This window comes from Sceloporus undulatus, chromosome 5 (assembly GCF_019175285.1).
Source record: "Sceloporus undulatus isolate JIND9_A2432 ecotype Alabama chromosome 5, SceUnd_v1.1, whole genome shotgun sequence".
Classification (NCBI taxonomy): Eukaryota; Metazoa; Chordata; class Lepidosauria; order Squamata; family Phrynosomatidae; genus Sceloporus; species Sceloporus undulatus.
In genome coordinates this window covers 137,065,343-137,086,189 of record NC_056526.1, presented here as the reverse complement: position 1 = coordinate 137,086,189, position 20,847 = coordinate 137,065,343, and the positions used below count along the sequence as shown (strand labels likewise).

Sequence of the window (20,847 nt, the reverse complement as noted above, 5' to 3'; positions counted from 1 at the left end):
TGCGGGGCAGCAACCCGGCCCCCGGCTCAAAAGGTTGCCTACCCTGCTATAGTAACATGAAGGGCAGTGTCACCATATTCTGTGGTTTCCCACTGCAGATGGTATGGGCACCATTTAGGGTTGGAACTGGAGTTTATAAGTGACTGTTTCTCCACACAGTGAATTATCACACAAGTGTTTAACACATGGCATTAGTTACTGTCTGTTTCCTTCCCAACTGTTTACTTGTGGTCTCAGCAGACCTATGGAATTGCTGAAAGTAGGAAGGGAGTGAATGAATTGTTAGTGTGTGGAAATAAATTTATAATGCAATCCCAATTTTAACCAGTGTTCATTGTTTTGAAGGAACTCATTGAGACAGAGATTCTAGTATTTTGTTTTATATAAAGGAAAGTCCTGCTCTATATGTACACCTGTAAGATTCTGTTAAAAGGTAGTAATCACAACAGTGAGATGTATTTAATTATAATTCCATCTCTAATTTGAGCCTTCTGTGTTTGACAGGAATACAAAGTCTCCAGCTTTGATCAGAGGCTGATCAGTGAGATTGAATTTCGGCTGGAGAGATCTCCTGTAGAGAGTCTGATGTGAAGTGGAGCATGGAGAAGTATCCTTGATACAATGTGTGCTCCTTACTTTGAAATGAAGCTGAAACATTACAAAATATTTGAAGGAATGCCAGTCACCTTTACATGCAGAGTGTCTGGAAATCCAAACCCAAGGTAGGGAGAAAAACAGAATTCCTTTTAGCATTCCATGGGTTTAAATCTGCTCAGGAGTGTGCAGCTTTGAACAATGTGAAATTGTGACCCTCGAGATATTATTGAGCTGCAGTCCCCATTACATTTCACCATTGTTTGTACTGACTAGAGCTGTTGGAAGTCCAGAAACATCTAGCTGTGAACACTTCACTAGTTGAGGACTTGAAATATTTCAGGCTTGCCTCAATGAATCTGAAAGATGAGGTATTCTACTGAGTTCAGGCTTGTTCTGATTTTCTTTCATAACCTCACAATAGGTAGCACTCAGTTCTACATCACATAATCATAGAGTTGGGAGAGCCTCAAGGGCCATCCAGTCCAACCCTTGCCTACAGTCAAAAAGCACCCCTACAGAGGGCCATCCAACCTCTGTTTAAAGACTTCAAAAGAAGGAGACTCCACCACTCCCGGGGGGGGGAGAGTGTTCCACTGTCAAACAGCTCCTACAGTCAGAAACTTGTTCCTAATGTTTCAGTGGATTTTCTTTTCCCATAACTTGAATCCATTGCTCCATGTCAGGGGTGCAACGTACGGCCCGCGGGCCGGATCCGGCCTGCGGAGACCATGGGACCAGCCCAGCCAAGCCCTGCCGCCAATTGCTGGCCCCCGGGGGCTGCCGGCGATCGCACCAATTGGCCATAGCGGCAGCCGCCTCCTCCTCCTCTCCACCCTGTGGGGAGAGACTCTGGGGCCGCTGGCGAACGTTCCGATTGGCGTGCCGATTGGCCAGCAGTCTCCTCCTCCTCCCCGCCCTGTGGGGAGGCCTCGGCCTTCCCACCGCGAGGAGAGGTTCTGGGGCCGCCGGAGAACGCGCGATTGGCGCGATCGCCAGCGGCCTCCTCCTCCCCGCCCTGTGGGGAGGCTCGGCCTTCCCACAGGGCGGAGAGGCTCTGGGGCCGCTGGAGAACGCCACCCTCCCAGGCCTCCCCCGCCTCCTCCGCCCTGCCCCCAGGCCGGCATGGACATGGGGGGGGGAGGAGGAGGGGGGAACGAGGAGGAGGAGGGGGAGGTGGTGAGTGGCCGAGGCTTCTGGCTACAAGGTGGGTTTTTTTATTTTTTTTTTTTGGTGCTTTAATGCTACAAGTCTCCCTTGTTTTGACAATGATAGGGGGGGGGGTGTGGTGGTGGTGGTGGTGGTGGTGGTGGGTGGTGTGGTGGTGGTGTGGTGATGGTGATGATGATGATGATGATGATGATGATGATGATGATTGCTGATGATGAGTCAGCTTCAGAGGCATGCAGGCACTGTTCAGAAGCAGAGAGAGTGACTTTCCAAAGTGCCTTTTCTGTGTATTTTGGTTCTTTAATGGTGTATTGATATTCAGCAGCCTCTGAGGTATGGCCAGTGTATGTATGCTTTGATTTTTCAAACTATGCACAGTGAAGAAAAAACCAAGTCCCTTGACCAAGTACACTTCTGAGAGTATTAGTTGGTGCAAGAAACCTGAACAGCAAATCCACTTCTTGTGAAACCACCTGGACATGTTCAAATATGCATAGCCATGTTAACCATGTTCAGTGTGAAACCCAAGAGTTTGGTTCTGCAATAAGCCTCTGAATAAATATGCAGAGATTGCCATGTTAAGTAAAGCCATGTGAAATGCCCAAATGTGCTTAGTGTGTGTTTTGGAATTGTGTGTGTGTGTGTGTATGGGGGGGGGGGAGGTTGGCCAGAAAGGGAAGTCCATTTCTGCCATCTGTGCCCTCATGCTTCAGATACAAGGGCTGGGAGGTGTGGTTGTTGTTGTGTGCCTTCAAGTCGTTTTCCTGACTTATTATGAATGATCTTTGCAAAGTTTTTTCAGAGGTGGTGGTGGTTTGCCATTGCCTTCCCTTGGACTGAGAGGTGTGACTCCCCCCCCCCCGAGCAAAGTTGGGGTTTGTTGCTGTGCTTGCTTCCAAGTTGTTATGGTTCTTGTGGGGTTTTCTGGGCCGTTTTTCAGAAGGGTGGGGATGCCATTGCCATCCTCTGAGGCTGAGATAGTGTGACATGCCCAAGGCAAAAAAAAAAGGAAAGAGTAGTAGTTAATTTTTCAAACCCTTCCTTCCTAATAAGTCTTGTGTGGCAGAAGAGGCAGGAGAGGGTTTGCTTTTGCAGAACTGCAGGCTGCAGAAGAGAAAAGAAAAGAGAGAGAGAAAAGAAAAACGAGAGAGAAGTTGCATGGTTTTTACTTCAAAATATGATTGTGTGCAGTGTTGTAGGAATTTTTTTATATTTATTTATTTAATTTTTTTAAAAAAAATTATTTATTATGTATTTTTTTTGCTTCAGCCCCCCAGTTGCTGAGGGACGCAACCCGGCCCCCGGCTCCCCAGCTCAAAAAGGTTGCCTACCCCCTGCCCAGTCCTAGAAAACAAGCTTGTTCCATCCTCAACATGACATCCCTTCCATATTTAGTAGGGTATTGTCTTTCTTTGTAAGTGACCAACCCAACAGAAGAGAAAAGTTCTCATCTCCTTCCCTTCTGCTGCATCTTTTTAAAACTCGGACATGTTACTATGCAAATATAGTTCTTTCAGGGGTCTTGGTGAGTTTTCCACATTGTCATTTCCTTTTATAAGCTTTATGGTAAACAATGAATAGTGAAGCTCTTAATTTTTTTTAAAGATGTATTTTGCTATTTAAAAATGTAATTAAAAACACAGTAAATCTAATGCTAAATATAAATATTAATACCCCAAAATCATTGTTGAGGAATAACATACAAAAATCCTCTCTGTTCCCAACAGGAACAACATCGTTCATACCTCAGACAAAATGGGAGGAGTAGGCTCTGAAGAGGAGAACCATGCAATGCGGATATGTGTGGTGGTCATTTTTTCACACACACACACACACACACACACACACACACACCGCATCATATATTCAAGCATGAATTAATCCAGGAATTCCTTAGTCTATTTTGAAACTTTTATTAAAAGCAAAGCCAAAAGTGAGTGTCGCTGTAAATTTCCAGGACTGAATTATTGTCTTGGGCTTCGTACAATATAATCTATATCCAGGATACGCACATATCCTCCCTCACACACACAGATAAAATTTTGCTTTGTATTCTACACCAGTATAAGGGATCTTTTATGAACTGTGTGGTCAGACTGCTAGATGTAATATAATAAAACACTTCTGACCTAATCACATACCACACACTTGGAATGTGGTTAATTCATTCAACCTCACTTCATGTGCCCTCTGCAAAAGGAAATAAAAAACAGGAGAACACTTATCTATATGCCACAGACTCATAAGCCCAAACAGTCCTTAGTTTTATGTTGCTATGGAGTGGCAGCACTGCAAGGATAGGCTAGGTTTAATTAGTACTCTTACTTTGTGCAGTGTTGTTCTTCACCATCCTCCAAGGATACAAAACCAGAGGGTTTGTCCTACCTGGATGGCAACAACCCACCCTGGGGCTTTTCTTTTTAAAAAATATTTTTATTTTAAATCACTCAAATACAAACAATTATGCTCTATGTACATACCATTGAATATAAGTATAATCCTCCTAGCTGTTACATTAGCGATTACTGGTTTTCGTTTACAAAGAATAATTCGTACAGGTCTATGACTAACATACGTCAAACAGACAGGCAGACCAGCCACTACTAAAACAAAGAAAACATACCTCATTCTCACTCACAAAAAAGAACCGAGTGTTGCTTAGTGACATTTCTCTTTTATATTTATATCATTATATCCTTTGGATTCCAAACCTATCTTCCCCATATTGTTAATACTGGCAGCCATTCTCTGCCAGTTTGTCTTTAGATTTATTTCTACTCATAAACATTAACTGTCAATTTCTTTTACTTCTTGTAGTTTCAAAATCCACTTTCCCAATTTGGAGGCTCTTTATTTTTCCAGTTCTCTGTCTGTCACTAGCCTTGCTGCCGTTGCAAGATACGCAGTACCCTCCAGTACTTCCTTTCTATTTACTTTGGAAAACAGATGTTCTATTTAGCAATAGAATTCTGTGACATAGTATCTGCACCCATCCTGGGGCTTTTCACACTATACATATTGAGTGCTCTTGATTTCTGCTGCTCTGAGAGCCTTTAGGGCTGAAGGGTGGGGGTTAAATACCCCAACAAACAAACAAAAACAAAAATATTTTAACTGCTTGGCGCATTCTGTGAGAACTTGGGATTTGATGAGACATTGGAGCTGTCTGGGTCGAATTCTAAATACTCTCCAAAAATGAATCCTTAATTCCATAGCTGTTGCATGGCACATTAAAGTGAAATATAAAACTATAATTGCTGGTATGAAAGGACAGGAAAGGAAACCAGTGAGTGTTGTTTCTTGTTTGACCAGTAGTTGGAGCACTAGTGGGGGCAGGTTATGATGTAGTTGAAGGACCTTATTGTACCTTGCCTCTCAATTGCTGACTTTGCAGTTCCCAGCATCTTGACCATTGTCATGCTGGTAGTGTGGTGGAAGTAGAGGTCCAACAACAGCTGGAAGGCCCATCCTGCCGTATGTGCTTGAGACATCTCATGTATAAAAATTAGTGTTGTTGTTAGATTTTATTTAAATGCTAAGAAAATGACTCTCACCATATTTATATTAACTTCCTTGTTCTCTTGTAGTCACATGATTTTACCTTAGCCGAGGGGAAGGGCAAGATTATGTTTTGGCACAATGTTCCTCCTAAGGGATCAATGAAGAACATCCTGGTTCTTGTCAGGTTCTTGTCCGAGATTGATTTTGTGGATAACATGTGAATAAAACACTTCTGACACAAGTTTTCACAAGTATACATTCATGAAATATTTCAGGAAAATGAACATGTGTGTACAATGTTATACAGCAGAGTTTATAAAAGTTCCAAAATCTCCAGTCAACATGACCCACTGGGAAGGGGTAGTCCAAAAAAGCCTGCGCGTTTCTCCTTTTTGAGAGCTTCAAAATTCGCTTTTTCTGCAAGATCTTTGGGGTTTTTGTAGAATGAATGGAAAACACACCAAAGTGGCCACCACAGAACGAAAAAAGTTTTTTTGATTGGTTGTTGTTAAACAATAATAAAAGCTTTACCTAAGGGAATGTCTATATTATTATTAAATTCTGAACAAGAGTGAGGTGATAATTGTATCCATATTGGCCTTGGATCCCAACTAGGACATCTGTGAATAAATCAATAAATATAATAAAAAAGTTTTTATTTTTATCCCGCTCCTTCCCAAGATCAGGGCGGCTCACAACATATATTAAAACAATGTGGGATACAATTACAGTTAAAAACAATCAAACAGGTAAATACAGTAAAAAACAAGCCTTAAAAGCCCATTAGGCCCAACATCTTGGCCACGGAAGAGGAGGGCGGCCCACAGGCTTTTACTCGGGGAATGCTTGTTGCACAGACAGGTTTTTAAATCCTTTCTGTCAGGGCCAGGGAGGTTTGATGAGAGGAGCTCCATGGGCAGCGTATTCCAAAGGGCCGGGGCGGCGAATGGAGGAATGTCCTCTTCATGGTGGAGCGAAGGACAGCCTGGCCCCAGGCCACTTCAGTAATTGCTGCCCAGATGTTTGAGGGTGCAGGACGGAATCTACGGGGAGAGGCGGGTCATCATGCATCCTGGGCCCGAGCCAATTAGGGCTTTATAGGTAATCACCAATCGCCTTCTATTCAAGGATAGGATCAAATCTAGCAGAGGATCTCCTGGTGGAATCAATCTTTTCCCCCATTCCTTGATCCATAAACACACCACACTACACAGGGACAAACTATCGATAGCATCTCCCCACCCTCTCTGGACCCTGGGCGGGTATGGGGACCACAAGAGATTGTCAAGGGAAGAGGGGAATTGGGCGGGGGGACCTCTTAAACAGATACTCCTGCCAGTGGTGCAACTCAAGAATCTAGCTATTGACAAATGTGTCCCTTTTTATAAGTCTGTGATTTCATTCCGTCTTGATTTTACAAACAAAACAAAAAAGGGGGGGTTATAGAATTCAGGTAAGTTTTACAAGGGTTATCCCCCCAAGGTCTTGTTATCCGACTATTTGCCTACAACTGTATGCAGTTTTGAGTTTCAGAGTTAGTATGAGATTTCACGATAGGAGAAACTCATATTTTGCGCAACAAATTTCAAGTTAGCTACAGTTACAGTTACATGAGTTAATAAAAGTACTTGAAAGTTTTGAAATTATTTAAATTAGCAATGCCGTCATGCAGTGTGATGAGATAATGATGACCTCATCCAAGGAAAAAACTCCACCAGGGACTATGAAATATTAAGCATTAAATTATTACACCACAATATTAATAACAGAAAAGCCATATTGGAAGCGCTTTGTTACTTTATAGATCTTTAATCTAGAATATCAAGCATATATCGTTAGTGCATCCCTGGTTACTCATTTTTGGCACAACTATCTGCCTTCTGTACTGAAAGAATGTGTTCTAAAATAATTATAGCTTTTCAGGCCAATATCCTTCAGGTTAAATTTACGAAATCTGAAATGGCAGGTTCAAACTCATTTTTGCGCTTATGCCGTTTCTAAGACATAGAGGTTATACAAAGGATAATGTAATTTTTTTGAAACATTAAAACCGTTGTCAGCCTATGTGAACCCATTAACAAGCCCTTTGTGACAACCCAGAATTTTGCAAAATCCTGTACATGCATGATCAGGAAGAAATATAAAACTAACTCCAGGGCAGTTGAATGGTTTTCAGTTACAGTTAGCCCTCGATATCCATGGGCGATTCCCTTTCTGGACACCCCCTACAGAAACAAAACATTCTATGGATGCTCAAGCCTACATGTCCCAATGGTGGCATACGTCCGTGCTGCACCGCCATAGGGACAGCCCCTGTTGTCCCATAGTGGTATGTATATACAGCCTCACCAACCACTGGGGGACAAGGAACTTAACTTCGGTGCCACATGCTGCCATCGGACAGTGGGGGCTGTCCCTAATGACTCACAAACCACAGGTATGCGCACCATTGGGGACAAGAACACAGATACTGAGGGCTCACTGATGGACCTGTAAGCCCTCAGCAGAATCTCAGAATTCTTACTTAGAACTTGAGCCCCAAATAAATATTCCAGAGTTTGGAAATATGACCATAATTCTGTCTACGCTCGTTAATTAAGTATGCTTACATTAACTAAAGTGACCCAAACCTAGTCCCACCCAACCCTCAAAACCTGCTAGATAGAAACATTCATTACCATGTTCTAATCCACTGCACAATGGGTCTCCTTCTCCCCAGTGCAGCTGATCTCCAGTAAGTTGGTTGAGAGAGGCAATAGTATTACATTTGTTTCATCTTCCTAATCACTACATTCGTCATGATTATGAAGCATTGCCAGGATTCTAAATTATATTTAATTAATCTAATAGCCGGATTCCTAGCTGTTACTCTAAGAAGTCCTTCACCCAATAAACACATAGCTGTTTCTCATGGCGAATTCTGGGAGCTTAGGGAAGGCGCAGTCCATAAAGTGCTTTCCAAGCTGTGACAAATTCCTGTTGACTGAAGATTACCAGGCTTTTTAAAGGCAAACCCTCTTTTGTGATCTACATACGAAACAAGAAGTGTTAGATTCCAAGGAGGACCAAAAGAACTTTGAATGATTTACTGTTTGCAATTTGTTAATTGCTTAGCGACCTTATATTTTGGGGGGACATGTAAGGATGGATCTACTGGAGTCTAAACTCATTTTGGTGAATGCTGGAAAACATCAGCAAGTTTCTTAATCATTTTCTGCATGTCCCAGCTTTCTCAAAAAACAGACCTTTCACTAGTATCTTTCCACATAAGCTTCCACCCAACTGAAGAATCTTACTTTTCCTATCATAGTCTGTCATTCATAAATATTGACACAACTAGTTAGAGCATACTCTCGTAACCTCAATGCACACTCAAGCAAGAAACTAGTGTTGTGAGAGATTGCTTGAACGTGTCAAGTCAGTTTGTACAACTGGCCCTACATATATCTTCGATACTATGGAAAATCCACCTACTTTCTACTCCCCCAAGATACAGCCAAAATTTTATCACACACCCCCAACACTTTAGTGTAAGCAGTAATCCACATCCCTCTTCAAGTTATTTATACTGGACAAGGCTTGCAAGTCTTACTACTGGTCCAAAAGTCAAAACAAAATGCCCGTTTTGTATACATATAGGGAGGAAATGTTGTTTTCAGCCTGTCAATGCTTGTAAATTTAAAGCAGCCTTTTCTTTCTTCATTTTTTTGTTACTGATAACATTTGACAGCACTTATAAGAGTAATTGTGTTAGATTTAATCTCAGTTAAAAACAAACCATGGGTGGCAATATTCTAGTGAGAAAGCTTGACAAGAGAATTATAAGTAAGCAATATTCATCCGTGGTTCAAGTATGAATGCACATCATCTTTTGTATACAGACTTTCTCGGCTTAGCCCAGCCGGATGGTGCTTGCATGAGCAGCAGCAGAGTTTTAAAAAAGTTTCTGAGTACAAAACAATATTCATAGAAACAAATATGGCAGTGTTTCTATTGTACGGCTTTAGTCACCACTAGATGATTCGGTCGCACATATGAGCCCTGTTAGTGTGACCAGTTTGTTTTCCCGAAATGATGAATGAGACAGATATAGGATTGTGGATAGCATGTCCTGTCTCATAACATATGTGCATTTTGCAGATTGACAGTCTTTAACATATAAAAGAGTAGACCGCGGGATGGGGAAAGATCATGTAGTCTCAGATGTTACTTGCCTAAAGTTCATCAGCTTTAGCCAACACAGGACAATATTAAAGCTTGAAGAGAGATGCAGCCCATGAACCTGGAGAGCTAACTAATTCATTACTCTGTTTGTAGAAGTAGTTTCCAACTCTGAAGAACGTATGGTCTGTACCACAGAGACAGCCTATATATGTACGTTCTATTCCAGCGTCTATTGCCTATTTGCCAGTTGTAGAGAGTGCATGATTTACCAGCTTGATTCCTCCCCAACTTTTCAACAGCGGCTCTATGACTAGCATTGAATTGCGTCAGATATAGTGCTGAAGTATAATAAGAGTTGGCTTGTCGCATAGGGACAGGTAGGCGGTAGGACTAAAGAAACTACAATTTATTCGGTACCTGAGATGATAAAGGCTAAAGCATAGAGCCTCAGGCATAGGAGCCAGCATTGTGCCGTGGTTCAACGCATTGGCCAACACCACTGGGGAACAGGATTGAATTCCCTGTTCAGCCATGGACGGCCTACTGGGTGATCTTGCACAACTCACCCACTCTCAGCCTCAGAGGAGCCAAAGGCAAAACCTCTGAACAACAACCTGCCAAAGAAACGCCATGGGGCAGATATATTACCTCAGGGTCATCATAAGCTGGGAAACACAAGGCACATTACTATTCTAGAAGTGGTATTACTTTACCGTTTGACAGGATTGTGGGTAGGAATCAGGGTTTCATACAGAAAAAGTTATGTGTTTATACTTATACTTTTTTAAAAAGGAAAGGAAGAAGAGGGAACTGGAATTCACAAATTTGTTCAGAATAGTTGAGTCAGTTCATGTGTAGTAAACAGTTAACCAGTTTTTGCAGTGCTGAGTGTTGGTCCTTCTAATTTTAATGCACAGTGTTCACCCCATCTGCCTGCCTCTTACTGAGTAGAATCACTGTCCATCTAGCTCAATGCTGTCTATGCCTAATTGGTGGTGTCTTTTCTCAGACATTACTTTGACTTGACGTTCAGAGCCTGAGACTTTCTGTATGCTAAAATTTGTGCTTTACCACTGAGCTAAATCACTTGAAAGTTATAGTACAGTACAAGTAACATTATCTAAATGAATTTGAAATGAAATTCTGTGAATTTCAGCGTAACACTCGATAGCAATTCTCCTGTCATGAAAAAACAGGCTAATAAGCTTTCTATTTGAAAGATTATTTCATTTAAAAAAGCAAAAGTAAATGTTAGTAATGTTTACAAATTAATGCGTAGTTACTTGTGTGTTATACATGTTTGTTTCAATTGAACCCTAACACAAGTGTTTGCCTTTAAAAATATTTCTCCAAGCTCTGCTGCAGCTCCCTTTCCCTACTATTCTTGATTACTTTTCAAGTCCAGTCTGGTCACTTCTTGTGTGCCTTCAAGTCGTTTCCCAACTTATGTTGACCTATCATGGGGGTTGGTTCTTGGTTTAAATTTGTCAGTATATTCAAACCATGACAGAGGTACTGTTGGGGGCACAGCATTCCAATAGACTGATTAATATTGGTTTCACTTATAAGACTTATTCTCGCCCTGTTCTTAAAGAGTAAGAGAAATGTAATGAAAATTGAAAAAGCAGATTAAAAGCATGCAGTCCTACACAATCCCTAGTAAATGATTTTATGGCCATATAAACATAGTTTCTGTTTTGACTCCTTTATTATATTAAAATGTCCTCCAGACAGCGACTCACATTTTGATAATTCATGTTTAAGGACTTAAAGTAACGGCAATGAAACTAAGGCCCATTCCCGTGGGCATTACAGCACGCTGGCTGAGCACATACTAGGGTTAGAAAGGAGCGTCCTTCCGGATTGCCCCTAACCCTAGTACGCGGCTCGGAATGTACAAAATGGCGGCGCCCATTCTACACAGGTGCTTGCATCTTGACGTTCGTGGGCCACTCGCAGTCGCAAGGTTGCAAATGACGTCACGAGTGCGCATTGGGAGCCTTGTGACGTTCTTAGCGCCACGTAAAAAAAGCCCTTTGTGGGTTCTTTTGTGTGGCACAGAGGAGTAACATGGTTTGGCTGTTGGGGCTACTCTGTGCCGCACATGAAGGCACGGCCCCCAGAGCGCCGTTTTTGGGGAGCTCTTTAACGCTGACAACGATAAGTTATACGTGTTGGTTTTCATTTTTAGATTTTTCCTATGTTCCTTCTTTCTTTAAAACTGTATCCAGAAAATTCACTACATGTAGCTGGAAAAAAGATCTGCAGCAAAAAAGCTTGAGTAAAGGCGGTTAAGGAAAAAACCAATTTAATAACATCCTAAACATAACATAGTGCTACATTTATTAGACAAACCAAAATACAGGAATTACATAGTAAAAAAGATATTCAACGCTCCATGGGGTTGGGGTTTTTTACCATCGTGCAAAGGTGTTTGTTTTAGAAATCACACAGGAAGAAAGAAAGAAAATGCTGATCTTGGACTCCTTGCATACATTTTGACAAGTATTATATTAAAAAAGTGTCCACCATTTGAAAATGTTGTCCTACATTTGTCCCAGTTTATTTATTGATTTAAATTTTTTAAAAATTATTTAATTATTTATTTTTTGGCTTTGGCCCCCCAGTTGTCTGAGGGACAGCAACCCGGCCCCCGGCTCAAAAAGGTTGCCTACCCCTGCTATAGTAACATTGAAGGGCAAGTGTCACCATATTCTGTGGTTTCCCACTGCAGATGGTATGGGGCACCATTTTAGGGTATGGAACTGGAGTTTATAAGTGACTGTTTCTCCACACAGTAGAATTATCACACAAGTGTTTAACACATGGCATTAGTTACTGTCTGTCTCCTTCCTCCCAACTGTTTACTTGTGGTCTCAGCAAGACCTATGGAATTGCTGAAAGTAGGAAGGGAGTGAATGAATTGTTAGTGTGTGGAAATAAATTTATAATGCAATCCCAATTTATAACCAGTGTTCATTGTTTTTGAAGGAACTCATTTGAGACAGAGATTCTAGTATTTTGTTTTATATAAAGGAAAGTCCTGCATTATATGTACACCTGTAATAGATTCTGTTAAAAGGTAGTAATCACAACAGTGAGAAATGTATTTAATTATAATTCCATCTCTAATTTGAGCCTTCTGTGTTTGACAGGAATACAAAGTCTCCAGCTTTGAACAGAGGCTGATCAGTGAGATTGAATTTCGGCTGGAGAGATCTCCTGTAGAAGAGTCTGATGATGAAGTGGAGCATGGAGAAGATATCCTTGATAACAATGTGGCTCCTTACTTTGAAATGAAGCTGAAACATTACAAAATATTTGAAGGAATGCCAGTCACCTTTACATGCAGAGTGTCTGGAAATCCAAACCCAAAGGTGAGAAAACAGAATTCCTTTTAGCATTCCATGGGTTTAAATCTGCATCAGGAGTGTGCAGCTTTGAACAATGTGAAATTGTGACCCTCGAGATATTATTGAGCTGCAGTCCCCATTACATTTCACCATTGTTTGTACTGACTAGAGCTGTTGGAAGTCCAGAAACAGCTAGCTGTGAACACTTCACTAGTTGAGGACTTGAAATATTTCAGGCTTGCCTCAATGAATCTGAAAGATGAGGTATTCTACTGAGTTCAGGCTTGTTCTGATTTTCTTTCATAACCTCACAATAGGTAGCACTCAGTTCTACATCACATAATCATAGAGTTGGGAGAGACCTCAAGGGCCATCCAGTCCAACCCTTGCCATACAGTCAAAAAGCACCCCTGACAGAGGGCCATCCAACCTCTGTTTAAAGACTTCAAAAGAAGGAGACTCCACCACTCCCCGGGGGAGAGTGTTCCACTGTCAAACAGCTCCTACAGTCAGAAACTTGTTCCTAATGTTTCAGTGGATTCTCTTTTCCCATAACTTGAATCCATTGCTCCATGTCAGGGGTCGGCAACGTACGGCCCGCGGGCCGGATCCGGCCTGCGGAGACCATGGGACCAGCCCCAGCCAAGCCCTGCCGCCAATTGCTGGCCCCCGGGGGCTGCCGGCGATCGCACCAATTGGCGCGATAGCCGGCAGCCTCCTCCTCCTCCTCTCCACCCTGTGGGGAGAGACTCTGGGGCGGCTGGCGAACGTTCGATTGGCGTGCCGATTGCCAGCAGTCTCCTCCTCCTCCCCGCCCTGTGGGGAGGCCTCGGCCTTCCCACAGGCGAGGAGGAGAGGTTCTGGGGCCGCCGGAGAACGCGCCGATTGGCGCGATCGCCAGCGGCCTCCTCCTCCCGCCCTGTGGGGAGGCTCGGCCTTCCCACAGGGCGGGGAGCTCTGGGGCCGCTGGAGAACGCCACCCTCCCAGGCCTCCCCCGCCTCCTCCGCCCTGCCCCCAGGCCTGATGATGCAGGAGGGGGGGAGGAGGAGGGGGGAACAGGAGGAGGAGGGGTGGTGTAGTGGCCAGAGGCTTCTGGCTACAAGGTGGGTTTTTTTATTTTTTTATTTTGGTGCTTTAATGCTAACAAGTCTCCCTTGTTTTGACAATGATAGGGGGGGTGGTGGTGGTGGTCGGTGGGGGTGGTGGTGATGTGATGATGATGATGATGATGATGATGATGATGCTGATGATGAGTCACAGCTTCAGAGGCATGCACGGCACTGTTTCAGAAGCAGAGAGAGTGACTTTCCAAAGTCCTTTTCTGTGTATTTTGGTTCTTTAATGGTGATATTGATATCAGCAAGCCTCTGAGGTATGGCCAGTGTAAATTGCTTTGTTTTTACAAACTCATGCACAGTGAAGAAAAACAAAGTCCCTTGACCAATACACACTTCTGAGAAGTATAGTTGGTGCAAGAAACCTGAAACAGCAAATCCACTTCTTGTGAAACCACCTGGACACTGTTCAATATATGCATAGCCATGTTAAACCATGTTCAGTGTGAAACCCAAAGAGTTTGGTTCTGCAAAGCGCTCTGAATAAATATGCAAGAGATTGCGCATGTTAAGTAAAGCCATGTGAAATGCCCAAATGTGCTTAGTGTGTGTTTGGAATGTGTGTGTGTGTGTGTGTATGGGGGGGGGGGAGGTTGGCCAGAAAGGGAAGTCCATTTCTGCCATCTGTGCCCTCATGCCTTCACAGATACAAGGGCTGGGAGGTGTGGTTGTTGTTGTGTGCCTTCAAGTCGTTTTCCTGACTTATTATGAAATGATCCTTTGCAAAGTTTTTTAGAGGTGGTGGTGGTTTGCCATTGCCTTCCCTTGAGACTGAGAGAGTGTGACTCCCCCCCCCCCGAGCAAAGTTGGGTTTGTTGCTGTGCTTGCTTCCAAGTTGTTATGGTCTGTGGGGTTTTTGTCTGGCAGTTTTCTTCAGAAGGGGTGGGGATGCCATTGCCATCCTCTGAGGCTGAGATAGTGTGACATGCCCAAGGCAAAAAAAAGGAAGAGGTAGTAGTAATTTTCCCTTTCCTTCCTAATAAAGTCTTGTGTGCAGAAGAGGCAGGAGAGGGTTTGCTTTTGCAGAACTGCAAGGCTGCAGAAAAGAGAAAAGAAAAAGAGAGAGAGAAAAGAAAAACGAGAGAGAAGTTGCATGGTTTTTACTTCAAAATATGATGTGTGCAGTGTATGTAGGAATTTTTTTTTATATTTTATTTATTTAATTTTTTTAAAAAAAATTATTTAATTATGTATTTTTTTGGCTTCAGCCCCCCAGTTGTCTGAGGGACAGCAACCCGGCCCCCGGCTCCCCAGCTCAAAAAGGTTGCCTACCCCTGCTCCATGTCCTAGAAAACAAGCTTGTTCCATCCTCAACATGACATCCCTTCAAATATTTAAGTAGGGCTATTGTCTTTCTTTGTAAGTGACCAACCCAACAGAAGAGAAAAAGTTCTCATCTCCTTCCCTTCTGCTGCATCTTTTTAAAAACTCGGACATGATACTATGCAAAATATAGTTCTTTCAGGGGTCTTGGTGAGTTTTCCACATCTGTCATTTCCATTTTATAAAGCTTTATGGTAAACAATGAATAGTGAAGCTCTTAATTTTTTTTAAAGATGTATTTTGCTATTTAAAAATGTAATTAAAAACACAGTAAATCTAATGCTAAATATAAATATTAATACCCCAGAAATCATTGTTGAGGAATAACATACAAAAATCCTCTCTGTTCCCAACAGGAAACACAAATAGTTCATACCTCAGACAAAATGGGAGGAAGTAGGCTCTGAAGAGGAGAACCATGCAATGCGGATATGTGTGGTGGTCATTTTTTCAACACACACACACACACACACACACACACACAGCATCATAATATTCAAGCATGAATTAATCCAGGAATTCATTAGTCTATTTTGAAACTTTTATTAAAAGCAAAGCCAAAAGTGAGTGTCTGCTGTAAATTTTCCAGGACTGAAATTATTGTTCTTGGAGCTTCGTACAATATAATCTATATCCAGAGATACGCACATATCCCTCCTCACACACACAGAATAAAATCTTTGCTTTGTATTCTACACCAGTATAAGGGATCTTTTATGAACTGTGTGGTCAGACATGCTAGATGTAATATAATAAAACACTTCTGACCTAATCACATACAACACACTTGGAATGTGGTTAATTCATTCAACCTCACTTCATGTGCACTCTGCAAAAGGAAATAAAATAACAGGAGAACACTTATCTATATGCCACAGACTCATAAGCCCAACCAGTCCTTAGTTTTATGTTGCTATGGAGATGGCAGCACTGCAAGGATAGGCTAGAGTTTAATAGTACTCTTACTTTGTGCAGTGTTGTTCTTCACCATCCTCCAAGGATACAAAACCAGAGGGTTTGTCTACCTGGATGGCACAACCCACCCTGGGGCTTTTCTTTTTAAAAAAATATTTTTATTTTAAATCACTCAAATACAACAATATATGCTCATATGTACATAAACCATTGATATAAGTATAATCCTCCTAGCTTTACATTAGATTACTGGTTTTCGTTATACAAAGAATAATTCGTACAGGTCTATGACTAACAATACGTCAAACAGACAGGCAGACCAGCCACTACTAAACAAAAAAGAAAAACATACCTCATTATCACTCACAAAAAAGAACCGAGTGTATTGCTTAGTGACATTTCTCTTTTATATTTATATCATTATATCCTTTTGGATTCCAAACCTATCTTCCCAATATTGTAATACTGGCAGCCATTCCTCTGCCAGTTTGTCTTTAGATTTATTTCTAATCATAAACATTAATCTGTCAATTTCTTTTACTTCTTGTAGTTTCAAAATCCACTCTTCCCAATTTGGAGGCTCTTTATTTTTCCAGTTTCTCGCTGTCACTAGCCTTGCTGCCGTTGCAAGATAAAGCAGTACCCTCCAGTACTTCCTTTCTATTTCACTTTGGAAAACAGATGTCATATTTAGCAAATAGAATTCTGATGACATAGTAATCTGCACCCATCCTGGGGCTTTTCACACTATACATATTGAGTGCTATGATTCTAAGCTGCTCTGAGAGCCTTTAGGGCTGAAGGGTGGGGTATAAATACCACAAACAAACAAACAAACAAACAAATATTTTAACTGCTATGGCTGCATTCTGTGAGAACTTGGGATTTGATGAGACATTGGAGCTGTCTGGGTCAGAATTCTAAATACTCTCCCAAAAATGCAAATTCCTTAATTCCATAGCATGTTGCATGGCAATTAAAGTGAAATATAAAACTATAATTGCATGGTATGAAAGGACAGGAAAGGAAACCAGTGAGTGTTGTTTCTTGTTTGACCAGTAGTTGGAGCACTAGTGGGGGACAGGTTATGATGTAGTTGAAGACCTTATTGTACCTTGCCTCTCCAATTGCTGAACTGCAGTTCCCAGCATCTCTGACCATTGTCCATGCTGGATAGTATTGGTGGAAGTAGAGGTCCAACAACAGCTGGAAGGCCCATCCTGCCGTAATGTGCTATAGACATCATCATGTATAATTAAAGATTAGTGTTTTTAGAATTTTATTTAAATGCTAAGAAAATGACATCACCATATTTATATTAACTTCCTTGTTCTCTTGTAATCACATGATTTTACCTTAGCCTGAGGGGAAGGGCAAGATAATGTTTTGGCACAATGTTCCTCCTAAGGGATCAATGAAGAACATCCCTGGTTCTTGTCAGGTCTTGCTCAGAGATTGAGTTGTGGATAACATGTGAATAAACACTTCTGACACAAGATTTTTCCACAAGTATACATTCATGAAATCATTTCAGGAAATGAACATGTGTGTACAAATGTTATACAGCAGAGTTTATAAAAGTTCCAAAATCTCCCAGTCAACATGACCACTGGAAGGGGTAGTCCAAAAAAGCTGCGCGTTTCTCCTTTTTGAGAGCTTCAAAATTAGCTTTTCTGCAAGATCCTTTGGGTGTAGAATGAATGGAAAACACAAAGTGGCCACCACAGAAAGAAAAGATGGTTGTTGTTAAACAATAAAAGCTTTACCTAAGGGAATGTCTATAATTATTATTAAATTTCTGATTACAAGAGTGAGGTGTAATTGTATACATATTGGCTTGGATCCCAACTAGACATCTGTGAATAAATAAATAAATATAATAAATAAAGTTTTTATTTTTATCCCGCTCCTTCCCAAGATCAGGGCGGCTCACAACATATATTAAAACAATGTGGATACAATACAGTAAAAAACAATCAAACAGGTAAATACAGTAAAATAACAAGCTAAAAGCCCCATTAGCCCAACCTCTTGGCCACGGAAGAGGAGGGAGGCCCACAGGATTTTACTCGGGGAATGCTTGTTGGAACAGAAAGGTTTTTAAATCCTTTCTGAATTGGGCCAGGGAGGTTGATGAGCGGAGCTCAATGGGCAGCGTATTCCAAAGGGCCGGGGCGGCGATGGAGAATGTCCTCTTCATGGTGGAGGAAAGCCTGGCCCCAGGCACCTTCAGTAATTGCTGCCCAGATGTTCTGAGGGTGCACGACGGAATATACGGGGAGAGGCGGTCCATCAGGAATCCTGGGCCCGAGCCATTTAGGGCTTTATAGGTAATCACCAATGCCTTATATTCAAGGATAGGATCAAAATCTAGCAGAGGATCTCCTGGTGGAATCAATATTTTCCCCCATTCCTTGCTCCATAAACACACACACATACACAGGGACACACTATTCGATAGCATCTCCCACCCTCTCTGGAATGGGCTGGGTAGGGAACCACAAGAGATTGTCAAGGGAAGAGGGAATTGGGGGGGGGACTCTTAACAGATACTCCTGCCAGCTGGTGCTAACTCAGAATCCTAGCTATTGACAATGTGTCCAGTTTTTATAAGTCTGTGATTTCATTTCAGTGTCTTGATTTTACAAACAAACAAAAAAGGGGGGGTTATACTGAATTTCAGGTACAGTTTTACAAGGTTATCACCCAAGTCTTGTTATCAGAATATTTGCCTACAACTGTATGCAGTTTTGAGTTTCAGAGTTAGTATTTGAGATTTCAAGATAGAGAACTCATATTTTGCGCACAAATTTCAAGTTAGCTAAGTAAAGTTACATGTAGTTAATAAAAGTACCTGAAAGTTTTGAAATTATTTAAATTAGGCAATGCCGTCATGCAGTGTGATGAGATAATGATGACCTCATACAAGGAAAAAATCCACCAGACTATGAATATTAAGCATTAATTATTACACAACAATATTAATAACAGAAAGCCATACTTGGAAGCAGTTTGTTACTTTATAGATCTGTTAATCTAGAATATCAAGCATATATCGCTTAGTGCATCCCTTGGTTACTTAATTTTTGGCAAACTATCTGCTTCTGTAATGAAAGAAATGTGTTATAAAATAATTACTAGCTTTTACAAGGCCAATATCCGTCAGGTAAAAGTTATGAAATCTGAAATGTGCAGGTTCAAACTCATTTTTGCAGCCATGCCGTTTCTAAGACATAGAGGTTTATAAAGGATAATGTAATTTTTATTTGAAACATTAAAACTGTGTCAGCATATGTGAACACATTAACAAGCCTTTTGTTGACAACACAGACATTTTGCAATCCTGTACATGCATGCATCAGGAAGAAATATAAAACTAACTTCCAGGCAGGTTGAATGGTTTTCAGTACAGTTAGCCCTCGATATCCATGGGAGATCCATTCTGGACACCCCCCTACAGAAACAAAAATCTATGGATGCTCAAGCCTACATTGTCCCCAATGGTGGCATACGTCCGTGGCTGCACCGCCATTAGGGACAGCCCCTGTTGTCCCATAGTGGTATGTATATACAGCCTCACCACCACTGGGGACAATGGAACTTAATGGCGGTGCACATGCTGCCATAGGACAGTGGGGGCTGTCCCTAATGACTGCACAACCACAGGTATGCGCCACCATTGGGGACAACACAGATACTGAGGGCTCACTGTATGGACCTGTAGCCCTCAGCAGTATCTCAGAATCTTACTTAGAAATGTGAGCCCCAAATAAATATTCCAGAGTTTGGAAATATTGACCATAATTCTGTATAAGCTAGTTAATTAAGTATGCTTACATTAACTAAAGTGACCAAACCTAGTCCAACCCCATCCCTCAAACCTGATAGAAACATCATTTACCCATGTTCTAATCACTGGCACAATGGGTCTCCTTCTCCCCAGTGCAGCTGATATCCAGTAAAGTTGGTTGGAGAGGCAATAGTATTACATTTGTTTCATATTCATAATCACTACATAGTCATGATTATGACAGCATTGCCAGGATTATAAATTATATTTAAGTAGCTAATAGAGGATCCTAGCTGTTACTCTAAGAGTCCTTCACCCAATATAACACCTAGCTGTTCTCACTGGAGAATTCCTGGGAGCTGCAGTCCATAATAGTAGCTTTTCCAAGCTGTGAAAAATTCCTAGTTGACTGAAGATTACCAGGCTTTAAAGGCAAACCCTTATTTTGTGTATCTAAATAAGAAACAAAGAAGTGGTTAGATTCCAAGAGAGACAAAGAACTTTGAAGGATTTACTGTTGCAATTTGTAATAGCTTTAGCTACCTTATATTTTGGGGGGAAATGTAAGGATGAGATTAATGGATTGTCTTAAACTCATTTTGGTTGAAGGCCTGGAAAAATCAGCAAGTTCTCTTAATCATTTCTGATGTCCCAGTTTCTCAAAAGACCTTTCACTAGGATCTTTCACATAAGCTTCCACCCAAACTGAAGAATCTTACTTTTCCTAGCATAGTCTTGTCATTCATAAATATTTGACACAACTAGTTAAGAGCATACTCTTGTAACCTCATGCACACTCAAGCAAGCAACTAGTGTTGTGAGAGATTGCTTGAAGTGTCCAGTCAGTTTGTACAACTGGCCTACATATATCTGATACTATGGAAAATCCCACCTTACTTTCTACTCCCAATGATTACCAGC

At 41.5% G+C, this 20,847-nt stretch overlaps 1 protein-coding gene across 7 annotated transcripts in view; it reads left to right on the top strand.

Moving 5' to 3' along the window:
- The window catches only part of PALLD (palladin, cytoskeletal associated protein), a 304,050-nt gene that overhangs the window by 255,876 nt on the left and 27,327 nt on the right, over positions 1 to 20,847 (top strand). For all 7 annotated transcript variants that reach the window (XM_042468271.1, XM_042468270.1, XM_042468272.1 and 4 more), the window contains one exon: positions 12,585 to 12,806. In XM_042468271.1, coding sequence (XP_042324205.1) covers positions 12,585 to 12,806 — 222 coding nt within the window. The remainder of the gene's footprint in view (positions 1 to 12,584; positions 12,807 to 20,847) is intronic.